The sequence below is a fragment of the Manacus candei genome, unplaced genomic scaffold (assembly GCF_025592945.1).
Source record: "Manacus candei isolate 608988 ecotype Guabito, Panama unplaced genomic scaffold, ASM2559294v1 h1tg000323l, whole genome shotgun sequence".
Lineage (NCBI taxonomy): Eukaryota > Metazoa > Chordata > Aves > Passeriformes > Pipridae > Manacus > Manacus candei.
The window spans coordinates 1-16799 of NW_026138371.1; the positions used below are offsets into that span (position 1 = coordinate 1).

General features: G+C 48.2%; 2 protein-coding genes and 1 long non-coding RNA gene across 5 annotated transcripts; 1 reads left to right on the forward strand and 2 right to left on the reverse strand.

Moving 5' to 3' along the window:
* Nucleotides 1-1427: 1427 nt before the first annotated feature.
* On the reverse strand, nucleotides 1428-5863 carry LOC127465154 (protein arginine N-methyltransferase 5-like; the record flags this gene model as incomplete). Its single annotated transcript, XM_051775654.1, has 3 exons — nucleotides 5719-5863; nucleotides 4410-4528; nucleotides 1428-1539 (listed from the first exon to the last, which is right to left on the reverse strand). Coding segments are annotated over exons 1-3 (347 nt in total), but the record flags the coding sequence as incomplete, so codon positions are not given.
* A 431-nt stretch (nucleotides 5864-6294) lies between these two features.
* LOC127465152 (neuroguidin-like) lies at nucleotides 6295-16106 on the reverse strand. Its single transcript, XM_051775653.1, has 10 exons — nucleotides 16059-16106; nucleotides 15889-15960; nucleotides 14816-14956; nucleotides 13643-13727; nucleotides 12703-12755; nucleotides 12408-12510; nucleotides 9361-9517; nucleotides 7658-7790; nucleotides 7491-7557; nucleotides 6295-6344 (listed from the first exon to the last, which is right to left on the reverse strand). Exons 1-10 carry the CDS (start codon nucleotides 16104-16106, stop codon nucleotides 6325-6327), a joined length of 879 nt encoding a protein of 292 aa, XP_051631613.1. The 3' UTR covers nucleotides 6295-6324.
* Nucleotides 12787-13455, forward strand: LOC127465153 (uncharacterized). Of its 3 annotated transcripts, none has more exons than XR_007901892.1 (3): nucleotides 12787-12840; nucleotides 12960-13100; nucleotides 13320-13455. It is a non-coding gene; the product is annotated as an uncharacterized LOC127465153 (long non-coding RNA). The 3 variants fall into 3 exon arrangements; XR_007901890.1 differs by having other exon boundaries at nucleotides 12788-12840; nucleotides 12900-13100; XR_007901891.1 differs by having other exon boundaries at nucleotides 12789-12840; nucleotides 12940-13100.
* Nucleotides 16107-16799: the final 693 nt, after the last annotated feature.

The following is a 16799-nucleotide window of genomic DNA, read 5'->3' on the forward strand; positions in this document are numbered from 1 at the left end:
AAAATCCCCAAAATTCCCCCAAAACCCCCCAAAAAATCCTTCAAAATCCCAAAAAATCCCCCCAAAATTCACCCAAAAATCCCCAAAAAACCCCAAAAAATTCCCCAAAATTCCCCCCAAAACCCCCCAAAAACCCCCAAAAATCCCCCAAAAACGCCCCAAAAATTCCCCAAAAATCCCCCGAAAATCCCAAAAAAATCCCCCAAAATCCCAAAAAAAAACCCCAAAAACCCCAAAAATTCCCCAAAAATTCCTCAAAAAATCCCCCCAAAAATCCCCAAAACTCCCCAAAAACCCCAAAAATCCCCAAAAAATCCCCAAAAAATCCCCAAAAATTCCCCAAAATTCCCCCAAAACCCCCCAAAAAATCCTTCAAAATCCCAAAAAGTCCCCCCAAAATTCACCCAAAAATCCCCCCAAAAAATCCCCAAAAAATCCCCCAAAATTCCCCAAAAAATTCCCCAAAATCCAAAAAAAACCCCCAAAAACTCCAAAAATTCCCCAAAAAATCCCCCAAAAATCCCCCAAAAAACCCCCAAAAATCCCAAAAAAATCCCCAAAAATTCCCCAAAAAATCCCCCCAAAATCCCCCAAAATCCCCCCAAAAAACCCCCAAAAACCCCAAAAATTCCCAAAAAATTCCTCAAAAAATCGCCCCAAAATTCCCCAAAAAATCCCCAAAAACCCCCCCAAAATTCCTCAAAAATCCCCAAAATTCCCCAAAAAACTCCAAAAAATCCTTCAAAATCCCAAAAAATCCCCCCAAAATTCACCCAAAAATCCCCCCAAAAAATCCCTAAAAAATCCCCCAAAATTCCCCAAAAAACCCCAAAAAATTCCCCAAAATTCCCCCCAAAACCCCCCAAAAATCTCCCAAAAAATCCCCAAAAACCCCCCAAAAATTCCCCAAAAATCCCCCGAAAATCCCAAAAAAATCCCCCAAAATCCCAAAAAAACCCCCCAAAAACCCCAAAAATTCCCAAAAAATTCCTCAAAAATCCCCCCAAAATTCCCCAAAACTCCCCAAAAACCCCAAAAATCCCCCAAAATTCCCCAAAAAATCCCCAAAAATTCCCCAAAAAATCCCCAAAAATTCCCCCCAAAAATCCCCCAAAATTCCCCAAAAACCCCCAAAAATCCCCCCAAAACCCCCCAAAAATTCCCCAAAAAATCCCCAAAAATCCTCCAAAATTCCCCCCAAAATTCCCTAAAAAATCCCCAAAAATCCCCAAAAATTCCCCAAAAAACCCCAAAAACCCCTCAAAAAATCCCCTAAAATCCCAAAAAAATCCCCAAAAAATCTCCCAAAAATTCCCCCAAAATCCCCCAAAAACCCCCCAAAAATCCCCAAAATTCCCCCCAAAAAATTCCCCAAAAATCCCCCAAAATTCCCCCAAATCCCCCAAATTCCCCAAAAGGCCCCAAACCCGCCCAAAGTGCCCCAAAATGGCACCTTTTCGGAGTTTTTCCGGACGTGCTCCAGGGGGGAATCCGGGCGGATCCAGGGGGACAATTTGCCCACGATCAGGGTGTTCCAGTCTGGGGAGAAAACGGGAAAAATCGGGAAAATTGGGGAAAAATTGGGATTTTGGGAGGTGCCAAAAACCCCCCGAAACCCCCCCGGGGGGCCCGGAAAAAATGGGGAAAATCCGGGAAAAAATTCCCCAAAAAAACACCCAAAAATGGGGAAAAATTCCCCAAAAAAACACCCAAAAATGGGGAAAAATTCCCAAAAAAAACACCCAAAAATGGGGAAAAATTCCCAAAAAAAACACCCAAAAATGGGAAAAAATTCCCAAAAAAACACCCAAAAATGGGGGAAAATTCCCACAAAAAGGGGAAAAAATTCCCAAAAAAAACCACCCAAAAATGGGGGAAAAAGGGAAAAAAAAAGGGAAAAAATTTCCCAAAAAACCACCCAAAAATGGGGGAAAAAGGGAAAAAAAAAGGGAAAAAATTTCCCAAAAACCCACCCAAAAATGGGGAAAAATTCCCGAAAAAAACACCCAAAAATGGGAAAAAATTCCCACAAAAAAGGGAAAAAATTCCCCAAAAAAACCACCCAAAAATGGGGAAAAATTCCCAAAAAACCACCCAAAAATGGGAAAAAATTCCCACAAAAAAGGGAAAAAATTCCCCAAAAAAACAGCCAAAAATGGGAAAAAATTCCCACAAAAAGGGGAAAAAATTCCCCAAAAAAACCACCCAAAAATGGGGGAAAAAGGGAAAATAAAAGGGAAAAAATTCCCCAAAAAAACACCCAAAAATGGGGAAAAATTCCCACAAAAAGGGGAAAAAATTCCCAAAAAAAACACCCAAAAATGGGGGAAAAAGGGAAAATAAAAGGGAAAAAATTCCCCAAAAAAACACCCGAAAATGGGGGAAAAATTCCCACAAAAAGGGGAAAAAATTCCCCAAAAAAACCACCCAAAAATGGGAAAAAATTCCCACAAAAAAGGGGAAAAATTCCCACAAAAAAGGGGAAAAATTCCCACAAAAAAGGGGAAAAAATTCACACAAAAAAGGGAAAAAATTCCCAAAATATGGGAAAAAATTCCCAAAAATTGTGGGAAAATCCCCCAAAAATGTGGGAAAAATCTGCCCAAAATGGGGGGGGAAAATCCCTCAAAAAATGTGGGAAAATCCCTAAAAAAGGGGGAAAAAATGAGGAAAAAAAATCAGGAAAAAATCAGAAAAAAATCAGAAAAAATCGGGAAAAACTCCCAAAAAATCCCCCAAAAATTCCCAAAATTTCCAAAAATTCCAGGGACGCTCCAGAGCCCCCCCAGGACTCCCCAGACCCCTCGAAATCCCCAAGAAACCCTTAAAAAAGTCCCCAAAAAATCAGAAAAAAATCAGAGAAAAATCGGAAAAAAATCAGAAAAAATCAGGAAAAATTCCCAAAAAATTCCCAAAAAATTCCCCAAAAATCCAGGCCCCCCCCAGGACTCCCCAGACCCCTCAAAATCCCAAAATAACCTTTAAAATTTCCAAAAAAAAATCAGAAAAAAATTCGGAAAAAAATCAGAAAAAAATCAGAAAAAAATCAGAGAAAAATCAGAAAAAAATCAGAAAAAATCAGGAAAAATTCCCAAAAAATTCCCCAAAATTTCCAAAAAATCCAGGACCCCCCCAGGACTCCCCAGACCCCTCAAAATCCCAAAATAACCTTTAAAATTTCCAAAAAAAATCAGAAAAAATCGGAAAAAAATCAGAAAAAAATCAGAAAAAAATCAGAGAAAAATCAGGAAAAATTCCCCAAAAAATTCCCAAAAAATTCCCCAAAATTCCAGGGACATTCCAGAGCCCTCCCAGGACTCCCCAGACCCTTCGAAATCCCAAAGAAACCCCTAAAAAATTAAAAAAAAATCGGAAAAAAATCAGAAAAAAATCAGAAAAAAATCAGAGAAAAATCGGAAAAAAATCAGAAAAAATCAGGAAAAATTCCCCCAAAAATTCCCAAAATTTCCAAAAATTCCAGGGACCCTCCAGAGCCCCCCCAGGACTCCCCACACCCCTCAAAATCCCAAAATAACCTTTAAAAATTCAAAAAAAAAATCAGAAAAAAATTCGGAAAAAATCAGAAAAAAATCAGAGAAAAATCAGAGAAAAATCAGAAAAAAATCAGAAAAAATCAGCCAAAAATTCCCAAAAAATTCCCCAAAATTCCCAAAAAATCCAGGACCCCCCCCAGGACTCCCCAGACCCCTCAAAATCCCAAAATAACCTTTAAAAATTCCAAAAAAAAATCAGAAAAAATCGGGAAAAAATCAGAAAAAATCAGGAAAAATTCCCAAAAAATTCCCAAAATATTCCCAAAAATTCCTAAAAATTCCAGGGACGCTCCAGAGCCCCCCCAGGACTCCCCAGACCCCTCGAAATCCCCAAGAAACCCTTAGAAAAGTCCCCAAAAAACCAGAAAAAAATCAGAGAAAAATCGGAAAAAAATCAGAAAAAATCAGGAAAAATTCCCCCAAAAATTCCCAAAAAATTCCCCAAAATTCCCCAAAATTCCAGGACCCGCCCCGGACTCCCCAGACCCCTCAAAATCCCAAAATAACCTTTAAAAATTCCAAAAAAAAATCAGAAAAAAATTCGGAAAAAATCAGAAAAAAATCAGAGAAAAATCAGAGAAAAATCAGAAAAAAATCAGAAAAAATCAGGAAAAATTCCCAAAAAATTCCCCAAAATTCCCAAAAAATCCAGGACCCCCCCCAGGACTCCCCAGACCCCTCAAAATCCCAAAATAACCTTTAAAATTTCCAAAAAAAATCAGAAAAAATCGGAAAAAAATCAGAAAAAAATCAGAAAAAAATTAGAAAAAAATCAGAAAAAATTCCCAAAAAATTCCCAAAAAATTCCCCAAAATTCCCAAAATCCCAGGGACCCCCCCCGGGCCCCCCCCTCACCTCTGCCAGCCAGCACGAGGTCGGAGCGGGTCTGGGGGCCGGGCCGGTCCCGCGCCGGCTCCATCCCGAATTCCCGCCGGTGCCGGGGGTGGAAGAGAGGGATGCACAGGAAATCGAACCTGGAGCCAAACTGGGGTCACTGGGGGGCACTGGGAGGGACTGGGAGGGACTGGGAGGGGACTGGGAGGGACTGGGAGGGACTGGGAGGGGATTGGGGGGGACTGGGAGGGACTGGGTGGGGATTGGGTTATACTGGGAGGGACTGGGAGGGGACTGGGAGGGACTGGGAGGGACTGGGAGGGGATTGGGAGGGGATTGGGGGGGACTGGGAGGGACTGGGAGGGGATTGGGTTATACTGGGAGGGACTGGGAGGGGACTGGGAGGGACTGGGAGGGACTGGGAGGGGATTGGGAGGGGATTGGGGGGGACTGGGAGGGACTGGGAGGGACTGGGAGGGACTGGGAGGGGATTGGGGGGGACTGGGAGGGACTGGGAGGGACTGGGAGGGACTGGGAGGGGATTGGGTTATACTGGGAGGGACTGGGAGGGGACTGGGAGGGACTGGGAGGGACTGGGAGGGACTGGGAGGGGATTGGGAGGGACTGGGGGGGACTGGGTTATACTGGGAGGGAACTGGGGGGCACTGGGAAGGACTGGGTTATACTGGGAGAAACTGGGAAGGACTGGAAGTTACTGGGAGGGACTGGGAGGGACTGGGAGGGACTGGGAGTTACTGGGAGGGAACTGGGGGGCACTGGGATGAACTGGGAAGGGATTTGAGGGGTCCCAGGTGGGGTTTGGGGGTCCCAGGGGGGATTTCGGGTCCATTTTGGGGGGTTTTGGGTCCATTTTGCGGGATTTTGGGTCCATTTTGGGGGATTTCGGGTCCATTTTGCGGGATTTTGGGTCCATTTTGGGGGATTTTGGGTCCATTTTGGGGGATTTTGGGTCCATTTTGGGGGATTTTGGGTCCATTTTGGGTGGTTTTGGGTCCATTTTGGGTCCATTTTGAGGGATTTTGGGTCCATTTTGGGGGATTTTTGGTCCATTTTGGGGGTCCCAGGTGAGTTTCGAGTGGATTGGGGGAGATTTTGTGGCTCCCTGAGGTGATTTTTGGGGGGGATTTCGTGGCAGTTTTTGGGGCTCCCTGAGGTGATTTTTGGGGGTATTCTGGGGGAGATTTTGGAAGTCCCTGAGGTGATTTTTGGAGGGATTTCGGGGTTTTTTTTTTCGGGGGTTTCCCTGAGGGGGGTTTTTGGGGGGCGGGGGGGGGGTTTCGGGGGGGGATTTCGGGGGTCTCCGCCTCACCCCTGCCTGGCCACGGCCCCGAGCGCTCCCGCCACCTCCGGGACGCAGCTCAGGTCCCTCCCCGAGGAGACTCGAGCGGCTCCCGCCGCTCCCGGACCCGCCGCCGCCGCCGCCATCGCTGCTCTGGCCCCGCCGGCCCCGCCCCCTTCGCCCTCACGGGCGCGGGCCAATGGGCGCAGAGCCCGCCTTTTTTTCTCGGCCAATGGGCGCAGAGCCCGCCTTTCTCTCGGCCAATGGGAGAGCGCGGCGAGGTTTCCAGCATGGCGGCGGGGGGGTAACGCCCACGGCGCGCGCGCGCAGCCAACGGGGTGGCGCGGCGGGACGTCAATCAACGAGGGGCGGCCAATGAGGGAGAAGGGGAGGCCACGCCCACTCCGCGGCGCGGAGCCAATGGGAGAGCGGGGCCGGGCTGTCAATCATTCCGCCATGGGCCCGCCCGCGCCCCCGAGAGCCAATAGGGGAGCGGCGCCGCCTGTCAATCACTCTGGTGGCACCGCCCACCTCCCAGTCCCTCCCAGTATATCCCAGTCCCTCCCCCCTTAGCCCCATGCAAATGAGATGCAAATGAGATGCAAATGAGATGCGAATCCGGCTCCTTTATTGGGATCAACGGCGGCGGCGAAAACCTGGGTGGGGGGGGGGAAACTGGGAGTTACTGGGAGTTACTGGTTTATACTGGGAGTTACTGGTTTGGGGTCTGGAAGTTACTGGGGGTCACTGGGAGTTACTGGTTTGGGGTCTGGGAGTCATTGGGAGTTACTGGGAGTTACTGGGGGTCACTGGGAGTTACTGGGAGGGGTCCCTGGGGTCACTGGGGGTTACTGGGAGTTACTGGGAGTTACTGGGAGGGGTCCCTGGGGTCACTGGGGGTTACTGGGAGTTACTGGGAGTTACTGGTTTGGGGTCTGGGGTCACTGGGGGTCACTGGGAGTTACTGGTTTGGGGTCTGGGGGTTACTGGGAGTTACTGGGAGCTACTGGGAGTTACTGGTTTGGGGTCTGGGGGTCACTGGAGGTTACTGGGAGTTACTGGGAGTTCCTGGGAGGGGTCCCTGGGGTCACTGGCTTATACTGGGAGTTACTGGTTTGGGGTCTGGGGGTTACTGGTTTATACTGGGAGTTACTGGTTTGGGGTCTGGGGGTCACTGGGGGTTACTGGGAGTTACTGGGAGTTCCTGGGAGGGGTCCCTGGGGTCACTGGGAGTTCCTGGGAGTTACTGGTTTGGGGTCTGGGGGTCACTGGCTTATACTGGGAGTTACTGGTTTGGGGTCTGGGGTCACTGGGGGTTACTGGGAGTTACTGGGGGTTACTGGGAGTTACTGGGAGTTACTGGGAGTTACTGGTTTGGGGTCTGGGGGTCACTGGCTTATACTGGGAGTTACTGGTTTGGGGTCTGGGGGTCAATGGGGGTTACTGGGAGTTCCTGGGATGGGTCCCTGGGGTCACTGGTTTATACTGGGAGTTACTGGGAGTTCCTGGGAGGGGTCCCTGGGAGTTACTGGGAGTTACTGGTTTGGGGTCTGGGGGTCACTGGGAGTTACTGGGAGTTCCTGGGAGGGGTCCCTGGGGTCACTGGGAGTTACTGGTTTGGGGTCTGGGGTCACTGGGGGTTACTGGGAATTACTGGGAGTTACTGGTTTGGGGTCTGGGGTCACTGGGAGTTACTGGTTTGGGGTCTGGGGTCACTGGGGGTTACTGGGAGTCACTGGGAGGGGTCCCTGGGGCCACTGGTTTATACTGGTTTATACTGGTTTATACTGGGAGTCGCTCACCCCTCCTGCCCTTTTTTTTGGGAACTTTCGTCTTCCTCTTCCTCTTCTTCGGAGGCTCCGCCCCCTCCTGGGGGAGGGGCAAAGATTCAGAGGGGGGTGGGGCCTCATCGGGCCACGCCCACCTTTTCTTTGACTCCTCCCTCCCCCTTGGCCCCGCCCCCTCTCACCTGATTGGCCCCCAGGAGGGCGGGGAAGGCCCCGAAGTGGGTGATGGAGTCCAGGCCACGCCCCCCTGGCCCCGCCCGGCCCCGCCCAGGCCCCGCCCGGAGCCGGCGAAGGGTCGACTCCTCGAAGTGCAGCCTGGGGGGGGAGGGAGGGACAAAACTGAGCCTAAAACTGACCCAAATTGGGCTTAAATCGCCCCAAAACTCACCCCAAAGCTCAGCTTAAAACTGACCCAAATTGGGCTTAAATCGCCCCAAAACTGACCCCAAAGCTCAGCTTAAAACTGACCCAAATTGGGCTTAAATCGCCCCAAAACTGACCCCAAAGCTCAGCTTAAAACTGACCCAAATTGGGTTTAAATCACCCCAAAACTGACCCCAAAGCTCAGCCTAAAACTGACCCAAACTGGGCTTAAATCACCCCAAAACTGACCCCAAAGCTCAGCCTAAAACTGACCCAAATTGGGCTTAAATCGCCCCAAAACTGACCCCAAAGCTCAGCTTAAAACTGACCCAAACTGGGCTTAAATCACCCCAAAACTGACCCCAAAGCTCAGCCTAAAACTGACCCAAACTGGGCTTAAACTGCCCCAAAACTGACCCCAAAGCTCAGCCTAAAACTGACCCAAACTGGGCTTAAATCGCCCCAAAACTCACCCCAAAGCTCAGCCTAAAACTGACCCAAATTGGGCTTAAATCGCCCCAAAACTGACCCCAAAGCTCAGCCTAAAACTGCCTCAAAACTGCCCCTAAATTGGCCTAAAACGAGCCCAAAAAATCACCCAAAACTGAGCCTAAACCAGCCTAAAACTGAGCCCAAAAAGTCACCCAAAACTGAGCCTAAATCAGCCTAAAACGACCCTAAAAAATCACCCAAAACCTCACCCTAAACTGGCCTAAAACAAACTCGAAATCTCACCCAGAACTGAGCCTAAATTGGCCTAAAATGATCCCAATAAATGACTCAGTACTGGGCCTGAACTGACCTGAAACTGAGCTTAAAACTGAGCTTAAAACTAAGCCTAAACTGGCCTAAAACGAGCCCAAAAAATCACCCAAAATTGAGCCTAAACTGGCCTAAAACTGAGCTTAAAACTGAGCCTAAACTGGCCTAAAATGAGCCCAGAAAATGACTCAAAACTGAGCCTAAACTGGCCTAAAATGAGCCCAAAAATCACCCAAAATTGAGCCTAAACTGGCCTAAAACTGAGCTTAAAACTGAGCCTAAACTGGCCTAAAACGAGCCCAAAAAATCCCCAAAAATTCCCAAAAAATCCCCCAAAATTCCCAGAGTTCCCGAAGCCCTTTTTGTCCCCCCCCAGACCCCCCAAACTCCCCCAAAAAAACCCCAAAAATCAGAAAAAAATCAGAAAAAAATCCCCAAAAATTGATTAAAAAAATCCCAAAAAAATCCCAAAAAAATCCCAAAAAAATCCCCAAAAAATCCCGAAAAATCCCCAAAAATTCCCAGAGTTCCCAGACCCCCCCTTAACCTTTTTTTGGTCCCTCAGACGCCCAAAACCCCCCAAAAAACCCCCCAAAAAATCAGAAAAAAATCACAAAAAAAATCACAAAAATTCACAAAAAATTGATTAAAAAAATCCGAAAAAAATCCCAAAATATCCCAAAAATCCCCAAAAAATCCCCCAAAATTCCCAGAGTTCCCGAAGCCCTTTTTGTCCCCCCCAGACCCCCCCAGATCCCACCTGTGGAGCTCCTCCTTGCTGGGGGGACCCCCCAAAGCCGGGCCCAGCTCCGGGGGGGCCTCGCTGAGCTCGTCCCGCAGCTCCCGCAGGACGGAGCCGCTCAGGGCCCGGCGCCGGGCCCAGGCCTCCGACGACGACACCGAGGGCTCCGGGGGGTCTGGGGGGGGACAAAAAGGGGTCAGGAACTCCGGGAATTTTGGGGGATTTTTGGGGAATTTTTGGGAATTTTTTCGGATTTTTTTCGGATTTTTTTTATCAATTTTTTGTGAATTTTTGGGATTTTTTTCTGATTTTTTTCCGATTTTTGGGGGTTTTTTTGGGGGGTTTGGGGGTCTGGGGGGGGGACAAAAAGGGGGTCAGGAACTCCGGGAATTTTGGGGGATTTTTGGGGGATTTTTGGGAATTTTTTCGGATTTTTTTCGGATTTTTTTTATCAATTTTTTGTGAATTTTTGGGATTTTTTTCTGATTTTTTTCTGATTTTTGGGGGTTTTTTTGGGGGGTTTGGGGGGTCTGGGGGGGGTGAAAAAGGGGTTCAGGAACTCTGCAATTTTTGGGGATTTTTTGGGAATTTTTGGGATTTTTTTGGGAATTTTTGGGAATTTTTTGGGGATTTTTTTCGGATTTTTTTTATCAATTTTTTGTGAATTTTTGGGATTTTTTTCTGATTTTTTTCTGATTTTTGGGGGCTTTTTTGGGGGGTTTGGGGGGTCTGGGGGGACAAAAAGGGGTTCAAGAACTCTGGGAATTTTGGGGGATTTTTTGGGATTTTTTTGGGATTTTTTGGGGATTTTTTGGGGATTTTTTGAGATTTTTTTACCAATTTTTTGTGATTTTTTTCTGATTTTTGGGGGTTTTTTGGGGGGTTTGGGGGGTCTGGGGGGACAAAAAGGGGTTCAGGAACTCTGGGAATTTTTGGGGATTTTTTGAGATTTTTTGGGGATTTTTTGGGATTTTTTTCGGATTTTTTTTATCAATTTTTTGTGACTTTTTTCTGATTTTTTCTGATTTTTGGGGGTTTTTTTGGGGGGTTTCGGGGGTCTGGGGGGGGTGAAAAAGGGGTTCAGGAACTCTGGGAATTTTGGGGGATTTTTGGGGAATTTTTGGGGATTTTTGGGAATTTTTGGGATTTTTTTCGGATTTTTTTTGGATTTTTTTTTGATTTTTTTTTCCCGTTTTTTCGGGATTTTATTTGAATTTTTGGGATTTTTGGGGATCTCGGGGGACACAAAAAAGGGATCAGACGGGTCGGGGAACTCTGGGATTTTTTGGGAATTTTTGGTAATTTTTGGGAATTTTTGGGATTTTTTTCAGATTTTTTGAGATTTTTTTACCAATTTTTTCTGATTTTTTTCTGATTTTTTTCTGATTTTTGGGGGGTTTTTGGGGGGGTTTGGGGGTCTGGGGGGGGGACAAAAAGGGGGTCAGGAACTCCGGGAATTTTTGGGAATTTTTTGAGGAATTTTTGGGATTTTTTTCGGATTTTTTTCAGATTTTTTTATCAAATTTTTGTGAATTTTTGGGATTTTTTTCTGATTTTTTTCTGATTTTTGGGGTTTTTTTGGGGGGTTTGGGGGGTCTGGGGGACAAAAAGGGCTTCAGGAACTCCGGGAATTTTGGGGGATTTTTGGGGGATTTTTGGGAATTTTTTCGGATTTTTTTCGGATTTTTTTTATCAATATTTTGTGAATTTTTGGGATTTTTTTCTGATTTTTTTCTGATTTTTGGGGGCTTTTTTGGGGGGTTTGGGGGGGCTGGGGGGGGTGAAAAAGGGGTTCAGGAACTCTGGGATTTTTGGGGATTTTTTGGGAATTTTTGGATTTTTTTGGGAATTTTTGGGAATTTTTTCGGATTTTTTTCGGATTTTTTTTATCAATTTTTTGTGAATTTTTGGGATTTTTTTCTGATTTTTTTCTGATTTTTGGGGGCTTTTTTGGGGGGTTTGGGGGGTCTGGGGGGACAAAAAGGGGTTCAGGAACTCTGGGAATTTTTTGGGATTTTTTGGGATTTTTTGGGGATTTTTTGGGGATTTTTTGGGGATTTTTTGAGATTTTTTTACCAATTTTTTGTGATTTTTTTCTGATTTTTGGGGGTTTTTTTGGGGGGTTTGGGGGGGCTGGGGGGACAAAAAGGGCTTCAGGAACTCTGGGAATTTTGGGGGATTTTTTGGGATTTTTTGGGGATTTTTTGGGATTTTTTTCGGATTTTTTTATCAATTTTTTGTGAATTTTTGGGATTTTTTTCTGATTTTTGGGGTTTTTTGGGGGGGTTTGGGGGTCTGGGGGGGGACAAAAAGGGGTTCAAGAACTCTGGGAATTTTGGGGGATTTTTGGGGAATTTTTGGGGATTTTTTGGGATTTTTTGAGATTTGGGCTGATTTGGGGCATTTTGGGCTGATTTTGGGGCATTTTGGGGTATTTTGGGTTGATTTGGGGGGATTTTGGGGCATTTTAGGGGATTTTGGGGGGATTTTGGGGGGATTTTGGGCTGATTTGAGGGGATTTTGGGTTGATTTGGGGTGATTTTGGGGTGATTTTGGGGCATTTAAGGGTGTTTTGGGGGAATTTTGGGGCATTTCGGGGAGATTTTGGGGTGTTTTGGGGTGATTTTGGGGGATTTTGGGGCATTTTGGGGGAATTTTGGGGTGATTTTGGGGTGATTTTGGGGCATTTTAGGGTGTTTTGGGGGGATTTTGGCATGTTCTGAGGTGATTTTGGGGTGTTTTGGGGTGATTTTGGGGCATTTTGGGGTGATTTTGGGGCGTTTTGGGGGCATTTTGGGTTGATTTGGAGGGATTTTGGGGCATTTTGGGGCGTTTCGGGGGGATTTTGGGGTGTTTTGGGCTGATTTGAGGGGATTTTGGGGCATTTTGGGCTGATTTTGGGGCATTTTGGGTGATTTTGGGGCATTTTGGGGTGATTTGGAGGCATTTTGGGGCATTTTGGGGCATTTTGGGTTGATTTGGGGTGTTTTGGGGCGTTTTGGGGTGATTTTGGGGTGATTTTGGGGCATTTTGGGGTGATTTTGGGGGATTTTGGGCTCTCTCACCGCAGCTGACGGGCACCAGTCGGGGGGGGCGGTACCGGCCCCGCCCCCCGCCCAGCCCGGGGGCTTTGGCTCCGCCCCCTCCCTCAGGCTCCTCCTCTTCCTCCTGCCAAAAAAAAAAGGGGGGCGTGGCAACTTTAAACCCCGCCCACCCCTTCAGCTACACCCACCCATTAAACCCCTAATCCCTTTAAGCCACGCCCACTCCCCTGAAGCCACACCCTCTGCCTTTTAAGCCACTCCCGCTGGGCTTTAGGCCACACCCCCTTTAGGCCACGCCCCTTTAGGCCCCGCCTACCTGCGCCGCCATGTTGGAAGGGGCGGGGCGGAAGCTCAGGGGGTCGTCGGGGCCTGTTTGATTGACAGGTGTCAGTCCAGGGGGGGGTGGGGTTTAAGGGCTGTGGGCGGGGTTTAAGGGTTGTGGGCGGGGTTTAAGGTTGTGGGTGGGGTTTAAGGGTTGTGGGCGGGGTTTAAGGGTTGTGGGCGGGGTTTAAGGGTTGTGGGCGGGGTTTAAGGGCTGTGGGCGGGGTTTAAGGGCTGTGGGCGGGGTTTAAGGGTTGTGGGTGGGGTTTAAGGGTTGTGGGTGGGGTTTAAGGGTTGTGGGCGGGGTTTAAGGGTTGTGGGTGGGGTTTAAGGGCTGTGGGCGGGGTTTAAGGGCTGTGGGCGGGGTTTAAGGGTTGTGGGTGGGGTTTAAGGGTTGTGGGCGGGGTTTAAGGGTTGTGGGCGGGGTTTAAGGGCTGTGGGCGGGTTTAAGGGCTGTGGGTGGGGTTTAAGGGTTGTGGGCGGGGTTTAAGGGTTGTGGGCGGGGTTTAAGGGCTGTGGGCAGGGTTTAAGGGCTGTGGGCGGGGTTTAAGGGTTGTGGGTGGGGTTTAAGGGTTGTGGGTGGAGTTTAAGGGCTGTGGGCGGGGTTTAAAGGCTGTGGGCGGGGTTTAAGGGTTGTGGGCGGGGTTTAAGGGCTGTGGGCGGGGTTTAAGGGCTGTGGGCGGGGTTTAAGGGTTGTGGGTGGGGTTTAAGGGTTGTGGGTGGGGTTTAAGGGCTGTGGGCGGGGTTTAAGGGTTGTGGGCGGGGTTTAAGGGCTGTGGGCGGGGTTTAAGGGCTGTGGGCGGGGTTTAAGGGCTGTGGGCGGGGTTTAAGGGCTGTGGGTGTGGCTGAAATGTGGTGGGCGGGGTTTCAGGGCTGTGGGTGGGGTTTAAGGGCTGTGGGCGGGGCTGAGGGTTTGAAGGCGGGGCTTCACTGACCCCGCCCCCCCCGGGCCGCCGCCCGCAGCAGCTTCTCCAGTTGGTACTTGAGGCCCAGCTCGAGGGGGCGGAGCTTCTCCAGTACCTGCCAAGGGGGCGGGGCTTAAGGGTGAGGGGAGGGGCCAGAACCCCCCAAACCCGCTTTGGGACCCCCAAAATTCCCTCAGGGACCCCCAAAATCCAATTTATTCCCTTTAAACCCCCCAAAATCCAATTTATTCCCCTCTAACCCCCCCAAAATTTCCCCCAAAATTTCCCCAAAAATCCCCCCAAAATCCCCCAAAATTCCCCCCAAAATCCCCCAAAATTCCCACAAAATCCCTCCAAACCCCAATTTATTCCCTTTTAACTCTCCCAAATCCCCCCAAAATCCCCCAAAGTCTTAAAAATCTCCCCAAAATCCCCCCAAATCCCCCCAAAATCCCCCAAAATTTCCAAAAAATCCCCCAAAATTCCCTCCAAAATCCCCCCCAAAATTTCCCCAAAATCCCAAAAGTCCTCCCAAAACCCCCCAAAAAATCCTCAAAACCCTCCAAAAAATCCCCAAAACCCCCCAAAAAAATCCCCCAAAAATCCCTAAAAAATCTCCAAAAAAGCCCCAAAACCCCCCAAAAAAATCCCCCAAAAATCCCTAAAAATTCCCCAAAAAATCCCCCAAACCCCCGAAAAAATCCCCAAAAAACCCCCAAACCGCCCAAAAAATCCGCAAAAAATCCCCAAACCCCCCCCAAAAATCCCCCAAAAATCCCTAAAAAATCCCCAAAAAATCCCCAAAACCCCCCCAAAAATCCCCAAAAAATCCCCAAAAAATCCCCAAAACCCCCCAAAAAATCCCTAAAAAAATCCCCAAAGAATCCCCAAAACCCCCCCAAAAAATCCCCCAAAAATCCCCAAAAAATCTCTAAAAAACCCTCCAAAAAATCCCCCAGACCCCCAAAAAATCCCCAAAAATCTCCAAAAAATCCCCCCAAAAATCCCCAAAAAATCCCTAAAAAATCCCTAAAAAATCCCAAAAACCCTCCAAAAAATCCCCAAAAAATCCCCCCAAAAATCCCCCAAACCCCCCAAAAAATCCCTAAAAAATCCCTAAAAAATCCCAAAAACCCTCCCAAAAATCCCCAAAAAATCCCCCAAAAATCCCCTTTAACCCCCCAGAATGCCCCCCAAACTCACCACTCGGGTCTCCAGGAGCCTCTCCAGGGCCCCCCCCGAGCCCCCCAGGGTCCCCCCCCGAATTTTGGGGCTCAGGAGCAGGGTCAGGTCCTGCAGGTACCACAGCAGGGCCTGGCAGCGCAGATGGAGCAGAGACAGCCCCTGCAAGGACCCAAAATGGGGTTAAAACCACCCAAAATGGGATTAAAACGTCCCAAATCCACCCAAAATTGACTTAAAGCCACATAAAATCACCCAAAATCCATTTAAATCCACCCAAAATCCACCCAAACCAACCCAAAATCCATTGAAATCCACCCAAAATCCAGGAAACATCCATTTAAATCCCCCCAAAATCCATTGAAATCCCCCCAAAATCCATTTAAATCCACCCAAAATCCATTTAAATCCACCCAAAATTCACTTAAATCCACCCAAAATTCATTTAAATCCCCTCCAAATCCATTTAAATCCACCCAAAATTGACTTAAATCCACCCAAAATTGATTGAAATCCCCCCAAAATTGACTTAAATCCACCCAAAATCCATTGAAATCCACCCAAAATCCACCCAAAATCCATTAAAATCCACCCAAAAAAATCCACTAAAATCCACCCAAAAAAAGCCCAAAAAAATCACAAAAAACCCCAAAAAATCTTAAAAAAATCCCCCAAAATTCACAAAAAAACCCCAAAAATTTGGGACCCCCCCAGACCCACTTTTAACCCTTTTTAATCCCCTTTTTACCCCTTTTTTAACCATTTTAACCCCCCCAAAACTCCCCAAAATCCCATTTTAACCCCCCCCAAAAAAGCCCCAAAAAATCAGAAAAAAAAACCAAAAAAGCCCAAAAAAATCCCCCCAAAAAAGCCCTAAAAAATCAGAAAAAAAACCCCAAAAAATCTTAAAAAAATCCCCCAAAATTCCCAAAAAAACCACAAAAAACCCCTAAAAAATCTTAAAAAAATCCCCTAAAATTCCCAAAAACCTCCCCCAAATTTGGGACCCCCTCCCGACCCCCTTTTAACCCTTTTTAATCCCCTTTTTACCCCTTTTTAACCCTTTTTTAACCCACTTTAACCCCTCCCTTTACCTGCCGCGTCTGCAGCCGCCCCGCCCTCACTCTCCGCAGCATCTCCCGCCCGTGCGCCGCCACCTCCGCCACCTGCGGGACCCAAAACCCTCCGTTTTTTGGGGCGTTTTCACCCCTTTTCGGGCGTTTTTTGGGGCGTTTTCGGGTGTTTTTTGGGGGGGGTCTCTCACCTGCCCCCGAAGCGCCTCCAGCAGCGCCACGGCTTCGCCCGCCGCCATCTTGGATCGCGGCGTGAAGGGAGCACCGCCTCGGCCAATCAGCGCCGAGCGCGCGAAGCCTTAGCCAATCAGAGCGCTGTCCCGCCCCTCCGCGCGCTGAGTGACGGGCGAGAAGACCAATCGCAGCGAGGGGTTTAAGAAGGGAGCCAATAGGAAGGCGGGAGGGCGGGATGAGGGCGGTGATTGACAGGCGCGGCCACCAATGGGCGGCGAGGGTTTCGTGAGGGGAGGTTTCACAGGGCCGCGGGGTCCTAAAAGCCCTCCGGGGGACCCTCAAAACCCCCCCCAAAAAAACCCCGAAACCCCCCAAAATCCCTAAAAAAACCCTTCGAGACCCCAAAAAATCATTTCAGGGACCCTCAAAACCCCCTCGGGACCCTCAAAACCTTCCCCGGGACCCTCAAAAATCCCTCTCTGCCCCCCCCCCCCCCCAAAGGTCCTGAAAGGTCACACAAATCCCTCCCCGTCCCAAAATTCCAAATAATTCCCCCCAAAAATCCCCCCAAAATCCCTAAAAATCCCACAAAACCCCCCAAAAACCTCCTGGGACCCCAAAAGCTCCATCAGGACCCCCTTCCCAGAGGCTTCTTTATACCCCCAAGGAGCCCTCAAAAGGTCCTGAAAGGTCACCAAAAAAAAAAAAAAAAAACAAACCTAAAAAAGTCCCTAAAAATTAAAATAAAATCCCCCAAA

Coding starts and splice junctions, on each gene's coding strand:
- LOC127465152 (XM_051775653.1), bottom strand. CDS start 16,106: ATGGCGGCGGGCGAAGCCGTGGCGCTGCTGGAGGCGCTTCGGGGGCAG. Junction 14,957..15,888: donor GGCGGCTGCAGACGCGGCAG/GTAAAGGGAGGG, acceptor GGGTCCTTGCAG/GGGCTGTCTCTGCTCCATCT. Junction 9,518..12,407: donor ACTGGTGCCCGTCAGCTGCG/GTGAGAGAGCCC, acceptor GTCCCCCCCCAG/ACCCCCCGGAGCCCTCGGTG.